Source organism: Antedon bifida, chromosome 7, assembly GCF_963402885.1.
Source record: "Antedon bifida chromosome 7, ecAntBifi1.1, whole genome shotgun sequence".
NCBI classification, from domain to species: domain Eukaryota; kingdom Metazoa; phylum Echinodermata; class Crinoidea; order Comatulida; family Antedonidae; genus Antedon; species Antedon bifida.
In genome coordinates, this window is record NC_136232.1 from 955882 (window position 1) to 964090 (window position 8209).

Sequence of the window (8209 nt, forward strand, 5' to 3'; positions counted from 1 at the left end):
ATCAATGTGTTTGTTTCAGTTTAATAGACTTTATATGTATTTTTTCCATATAAAAAACGAAATGCCTGCACATATTTTCGGTTAATGTTGTATATTGCTTGCCTATTGGTATAGTATTATGCTTATTTGCTCATACCATTGTTTTTGCCAGTTTGGCGTTCCTAATTCACCACAAAATGCATTCTCGGCGCTCCATACCGGTAAGCGTGTGTATGGCCTTTGTTGTTGTTTTGTGTAAAATTCGACAACTTTCTTCTGCTATTATTCGTCTATAGATAATTATTCCATATTGTAAGTCAACATGAGTGGTGGTGTATATGGTGGAGGTAATGTGTAATAGGTTTATTATTTTTTTTCTTTGTGTATGATCAATATAAACGTAAATTACTAGGCATAGGCTAGGCCGGTTTCTTCTTCAACGCGGCGGGTAGGCCGTATGTTTTTGGCGCCGCCTTTCAGAACGATTTGTCTAGGGAATGACATTTAGGTTTAGGCCTAGTAAAGATAATACTAAGCCTAGCTTAATATTTAACTTGAAGAACAATATTAGGTAAACCCAGGCTTAGGTTAGGTAGGGTCAATTAATTAATTATAATTTATTATATTAAGTTCATCAATTCACATAAAATATTAAAATAAAATAAAGCTTTTTTTAATAATTTGATTAAAATTGATTGTACAATATTAAAAATTTATAGTAGGGCCTATAATATTTTAATATTGAAATACTGTACAATCAAATTATATATAACATTAGCAGAATTACTCGAGGGCATCACCTGAGATTTTTCAAGCCTATTTTCCATAAAGGATTGAACTGTAGAAGACATACCTTCTCGCAACGAGTAATAAACCATTGGAACAGTTTACCAGCCGACGTTGTCAATTCTGAGACTACTAATACCTTCAAGAATCGCATCGACACAATGTAGTTGATATGGGGTTTAAAAAGGCACATCGCCTAAACTTTCCCATTATAACTAAACTAAAACTAAACTAAACATCATTCAGTCAGTGTTACTATCCTATTTTACCTATACTGGGTTTTTTGAAAATTTGAATGTGTACTTTTAATAATTAATACAAAATTAAAGAGTATAATTATAGTGTTGAGATAATTTCTAAATAATATCACTTTTATTTTATTTATGTTGTGTTTTATTTTTATGTTTATGTAAAAATGTCCTGCAAAAACAGAATTGTAAACTTCTTTATGCAGCATCAATTATATACTGTAATTGTAAAGTTATAAACGATGACTACACTGAATAAATGAATGAAACATTGCATGATGTTTGATGAAGAAAACCAAACGATACAAATAATTGGTTAATATATTGCCTACAGTATGCAAGCACTGTAAACCTATTTATTTATATTTTAGATGAAGTCGGAGCCTTAGTATTTGATGTTGGTTCGTATTCCATCAGGGCAGGCTATGCTGGTGAAGACTCTCCAAAAGTATGTATTGGATAGACTGATGGCTTTTTCACTCGAGCTCCTGTGAATTCCATTCTGACGAGCTCTCATATGGGAGCATTAAAGTGCTGGAGAACAGAGCGGTGTAAATGGTTCCTCTGCTTCTTCTCTGTTCTCCCTTATGTACTGTATCACTGAAAGCAACAAATAAAAAATAAGTTTTATTTATCTTTAGCAGACTTTCCAACAATTTCGCTGAAAATTGTAGCGTTTCATTCTCTCAATTTTATACTGTATCTTTATCTTCTATTGATATAATAAATAACATTAAAGTTTATCATCATATTTTAGGCAGACTTTCCTACAATAGTTGGTGTGGTGGACAACAAAGATGAAAAATCTATGGAGGTAGACGGGGATTCAGGGCAGACGATAAAGGAGAGCAAAAGCAAGAAGTATGTAATAGACACAAATGCTTTACACTTCCCAAGAGAAGGCATGGAGTTATCTCATACTCTAAAGGACGGCATGAGTAAGTAAACATTTTTGTTTTGTGCATAGATCAAATCACAAATTTTAGGGCCTGTTCAGACCTACTGAGTTTTGCTTTCGTATCATACGTGTCGTACAACTCTATAGATCTGAACCAGGAAAAGATCAGTAGAAGCCACCTCTTATGACACTGATCCTTCGTTCGTTACGACAGCTCAAGGTACAAGATTAGTGCTTATGATACGAAAGTCATGCATCAATGATTTTGACCTCCAACCAAGCAAATTTACTCCTGCATACCATACTTCAGTTTGAAACGAAAGCGAGTTTGAACACTTATTATTATGACACTAATTATAATATTACAAACAACTCATTTTTATTTTTTTTATTTATTCTGTTTTAGTTGAAGATTGGGATATATTTGAAAATCTATTGGATCACTTGTACAAGAAACATGTTCGTTCAGACCCTCTACAACATCCAGTTTTAATGTCAGAAGTTCCTGTAAGTAGTTTAATCTTAAAATTACAGTACAGTAATTTCTTATACTGAACACCCTTCTTGAACTGGTCTGTTAGCTTTTCAAAATTTAATTGCAAGGATATTTTTATTTGGGGCTTTACCTGTAAGACAATTTTTAGTTTTGTGTTGACTAGTAAACAATATCTCAGAGCTTAACAGTTACACCTGATTGAAGAGTGCTTTTTTGAGTCATTACATTTATTTATCTTATTAAAAATGTATTATAGTATATATACATTATATATCTTCAATTGTCAATTTTATACTGTGTACAGATAATGTTATTTTATTATTTTTTCTTTTAGTGGAACAGTAGAAACAAAAGAGAGCGACTGACAGAGTTGATGTTTGAACATTACAACATACCAGCTTTCTTTCTATGCAAAAACGCAGTACTATCAGCGTATCCTTCAAACAAACAAATTATGAAATCATTCTTAAGCTGTGAATCTAGTTTGACCAAATGTGATAGTGATATGCCCAAATGTGATAGTGATATGCCCAAATGTGGTAGTGATATGCCCAAATATGGTAGTGACATCATCATTTCCATGTATGGGCACATCAAATTTGATAGTGTAGACAGAGCTTTATAGTAATATGTCTTTCCTAGCAATTTAAGTTTATAAACAATGTTTCTAGCCAATGATAGATTCATTATAAAGAAGCTGTGGTACAGAAATATATTTCTTCTTCTATTTAGGAGCAAACTTGAAGGCTTCTAGTCCACTAGCTCTAGCTTTTGCCATTTTTATGCATAGGGTGTGTGGTGCATACCTGTACAGTTAGTTTAGTTAGTTTTTCACAACCTTATTTTTAAACACTTCATACTGGCACTATTATTTTATAGTAATAATAATAATAAAAGGTACTACAACATTTATGGACAATCCCTTTTGCCTAGTCTCTGAGAGATCCGCATCGATCGCTATCACAATCTTGAACAACTTCTTAGGTTGCAAAATAATAGTTTGTTGTGCATACTAAAATAATATGTGTATTCTCAGCAATGTACATCATTGAAATTGCCTGAGTCTGACTGGATTGAAATTATTTAGAACTTCCCCCTATTTCAATTATATCATAGTGCCTTTAATATCCTGAATTTTGTTAACCTTAATGATGCTATAGGTTTGCTAATGGTCGTGCTACAGGTTTAGTTGTTGACAGTGGTGCTACACAAACAACTGCCACGCCAGTACATGATGGCTATGTGCTACAACAAGGTAATGACAGGTTATGCTTATTATTGTTTTATCCAAGATTACCTTTTTGATTGTATGTATGTCTGCTATCAATGGGTAAAATGCAAAGTGTCCTCTTAACTAATGGTATACCTGAATAAGGAATGGTTGTAGTGTTTAATCCTATATTGCCTATAATTTTTATCACAGTAATGTGTCCCCTTAATTGGAGTGTTCCCTGAATTGAGGTGTCCCATCTTTCTGTGCCTTTTTTTGTGGTGGGGGGTGTGGGGGGGGGGGGTGGTGAGGGTCTTGGATGTGGGAGATATACTGTATTCATATTGATTTATTCCACTACACTCGTGATTTTAAAAACTACCATACTACAGTATGTGTATGTATGCTTACAATATTTAGATCAATGATGTGGGGGACTGATCAGAATCCAACTTTTTGCCTGTTTTTCCATAGGAATTGTGAAGAGCCCTATTGCTGGTGATTTTATTACAATGCAGTGCAAAGAATTACTAGACAACCTGAAAATTGATGTTACACCAACATACCTAGTAGAATCAAAGGTAACATAATAATACAGTTAAACCATTGTAAACTGTCGGTCTATTTCTATTGTTAAATACATTTTTACTCATACAGTATCATTTATTATGATTCTGTATTTGCAGGAGGTTGTAAAAGATGAACAGCCTCCAATTTTCAAGAAACGTTCCGTACCAAATGTAACAAAATCTTGGCATAATTACATGGTAAAGAAAGTTATACAAGATTTCCAGGCATCAGTTTTACAGGTCTATGATACAACTCCTGATGAAGAGTAAGTAAGATATAGAACTACTGTAATCAAAACCGTAATGCTTGGTTGAATGATGTGGGTACTCGTGTTGTTACCTTACTTTCCGTGTTTAGGTCCAAATCCTTGGTAGATCATTTCTACTAGATTAGTATTTTCCAAGTGTGAAAATGTGTAGCCTATCTTCTTAAGGTAGTAACTTGAGTGTTTGTCTAATTCTTTTTGCAGAAATGTGTAAGAAGTCAAGTTATAAAAGTACAATAGAACTAGAAATAGAGAAACACTTTCAAGATCCAACAAAGTGTCCCCTTAATAGAGGTGCCACCTGAATAGTGCTTGATAATACTAGTGATGAAACAGATATTGGCCTTAGTTTGTTTCACAGGAATATGTCCCCTAGAGGTGCCACCTGGATAGGGGCTGAAAATAATGTTAAAACATACATTGGCCTTAGTTCGTTTCACAGGAATATGTCCCCTAGAGGTGCCACCTGGATAGGGGCTGAAAATAATGTTAAAACATACATTGGCCTTAGTTCGTTTCACAGGAATAATGTCCCCATTAATAGAGATATCTGCTGGGAATGTGTCCCCTTAAGAGGTTTCTGCTGGTTGTAATAGTATACCATAATATAGTATTTTAAGTAAAAAACTAATTTTAATTCTTTTTTTTAGTGAATTGTCACAGCTTCCAACTGCCCTATATGAATTTCCCAATGGTTACCATCAGGAATTTGGCCAGGAAAGAATCAAGATTCCTGAAGGTCTATTTGATCCTTCTAATGCAGAGGTAATCTTCCAGTACTTTTTAGGGAATTCGTTTTGCACTTATATTAGCAGAGCAAGTTATCACAGAACTATATAAATAATGTGTTAGTGGAGATGCGGCACATTTAAGTGTATTTATAGTGTTGCGACATGCACAACATTGTGAATTATAAGGAATCTAGGCCCAACCAACGACAAACACCACAGTTCTATTATGGAAAGGAATTTGTCATCTTAAGATTTGAGATAAAAATACATAACAATTATTGCTTATGTTATTTTGAAAACTAACTTAAACAATATCATTGATTGATTTTTGCTAAGCAGGTTTGATAAATATGATCTTAGACTAGATAAAAGACCAGTAGATTGACCCCATCGGTTGCATTCACAATTGATGTTCTTACTGGTGTAATTTTTGAAATATTTAGGGTTTTGAAGGCAACACTGTCTTAGGCGTGACGTCCGTTGTGAATACAAGTGTTGGAATGTGTGATATAGACATCAGACCGGTAAGTTTTTCAATAACAAACCTGAATATTTCGCTTTGTTTATTTCATATTTCTTATATTAGTGAAAAAGTCCCCATGCAACTAATAGACACCTTTACTATTTGTTTTATAACAAACAAAATGTTTTTTTTTATTCAATAAATCAGCCGCTTTATGCAAAGTTATTGTACTCATATTTTTTCCACGTAAGCATGTATATATATACCGTATACTATACTCTACTGCGTTTCACACCAGTTTTAAATTGTCTTAATAAATAAACATGCAATTGTACCTTCAATCATTGAAATGGCAGTAAATAATGCATGGCATTTGTTATGAAATCAACAAAATTAAGTGGCTAAGACACACACACTCTCTGGTTATTTTTAATGCATTCTCAAAATATTGTCTCTTTTATGAGACATTTTTAAATAAAGTTTTATAGTTTAAATACTATAAAACTTTATCCTCAACCTTAAAATAATAGCATATATGTGTATATTAGGTCATTTCATACCATTATTTATGTTTTCATGATTTTCTAGGCTATGTACAGTAGTATCATCTTAGCAGGAGGCAACACACTTATAAATGGATTTTCAGACAGACTAATGAGAGAGTTACAGACAAGAACACAAAATGTAAGTTGTACTGTACCTTTTTTTAGAGTGATCAATATAATTTTGGCGATGTTCAATTTTTTTGTGCCTCTACTGTGCCTTTAACTGGGACAATCAAAAACTGACCACTTTTTCACAGAGGCCTTTGACAACCCAGTGGCTTGTACAGAGATTGTTCACTTTTCTTGCAGAAACCGCACTACTTTATTTCTTAAGGCTACATCACTGAAAATGTTATACATATACGATTATTTTGTTTTTCTAGAGCACAAAACTAAAAATAGTTGGGAGCAATAGCACCTCAGAACGGAGGTTTAGTTCTTGGATTGGTGGATCAATTCTTGCCTCACTTGTAAGTAGTTTTTCACCTGGCTTCTATAGTAGTAGGTTTAAATGTTCATAGTAAGTAAACCATAAAGTCTTTAGTCCATTTCGTCTTCAATCGACAGGTTAGTTGTCAATGTTATTGAGGGCTACTCTTGATGTTGTGGGGCGCCCTCTACCAAAACATTTAAAGCTTTAATTTAACCATATACACCATTGAAGAAACACTCCTGTCAAGACAAACTCTTCTTTTTACCATATTTAGCTATCACACCAGCTCTGTCTACACTATCAAACTTTAAGTGACATGATGATATCACTACCATATTTAGGCATATCACTACCATATATGGTTACATCACACTTTTATTGTCAAACTAGTTTGACAGTGTAGACAGAGCTTTAGGCTACCGTTTAAAAGGACCTTTCTAATTTGTTTGTTTACTCCCCACAGGGTACATTCCAACAGATGTGGATATCAAAACAAGAATATGAAGAGTCGGGAAAAGCGTGTGTCGAACGGAAGTGTCCATGAGGGGAAAAATAGAAATGTTCCAAAAGCAAAACACCTTATTTATAATGTTATTTCTATCTTTATACCCAATGACTAAATGGATATCAACATTAGGTTAGAGAACATTGGAAATGACATATTTTTGTGAGACTTCCAAACACTGAAAGGAATTCGTTTGTATTAATATATTACTTTTTGTATTATACTAATATTAAATGGGTAACATACACACATAACAAATCTTTCAACCTCAGGTTTTCATTTAAGTTGTATATTTTTTCAAACTTTAAAATACATTGTGAAAAAATGTCCAGGAACGAACATGTGGCCCAGCTGAAAGGATTTCTTGTATTGGTAGTGTTTACTGTAATCAGTTGCTGTAATTGTAAATTTGTATTTTTTTATGAAACCTAATCAATTTCTTACACTTAATTATTTTGAATTACATTTAGTTGTTAATTGTGGTTATGGTGCCTACCAAACTATTTCAAATTCCTTGGTTCAAATCATGACTTACAACCACATTTGTCAAACAACTCCATTCTCCAGAGGTCTTCCTCAAACCTTGTTTATGTAGTGTTAATGTGAACAATTAGAAATGTTTAGTCTTTAGTAATGAGTCATGCTAATCTATGTGATTGTAAATGGCATTTAATAATAAAAACCATATCAATATTATTATCTTTTAGTTTTTTTGTTATCTGATGACCTGTCTGTTGTTACCAATTTATATTTATGTATTAATACAAAGTGGAGTAGGCAGTTGCAAATTATATATGCATTGCAAATATTAGATTTGCACCAAGTCTGTATTTGTTGTATTTTTACTCCACCACGTTTCTTTTTTTTCTTGAAAATAAGAGCTCAAGTATTATACGTATGGAACGCCATATGAGCCAAAATATGTATCTTTTTACTAATACTTAATCGAAACATAGTCTACAACCTAGATTATGCAAATACGGTACAAATGAATTAGTTGGTGCTATCATACAGCGAATAGCTTTCTCAAATGATACCATCATGATACGTGTATTTGAATTCATTAAGCAACTAGTTATG

The 8209-nt window shown here is 33.0% G+C and overlaps 1 protein-coding gene across 1 annotated transcript; it reads left to right on the top strand.

Moving 5' to 3' along the window:
* Positions 1-180: 180 nt before the first annotated feature.
* On the top strand, positions 181-7807 carry LOC144849115 (actin-like protein 6A). Its single transcript, XM_078706116.1, has 13 exons — positions 181-326; positions 1385-1461; positions 1771-1951; positions 2318-2418; positions 2742-2839; positions 3568-3662; positions 4092-4198; positions 4304-4452; positions 5103-5217; positions 5627-5707; positions 6235-6330; positions 6575-6661; positions 7088-7807. The coding sequence occupies exons 1-13, from the start codon at positions 302-304 to the stop codon at positions 7166-7168; spliced, it is 1293 nt and encodes a 430-aa protein (XP_078562242.1). The 5' UTR covers positions 181-301; the 3' UTR covers positions 7169-7807.
* The last annotated feature ends 402 nt before the right edge of the window (positions 7808-8209 follow it).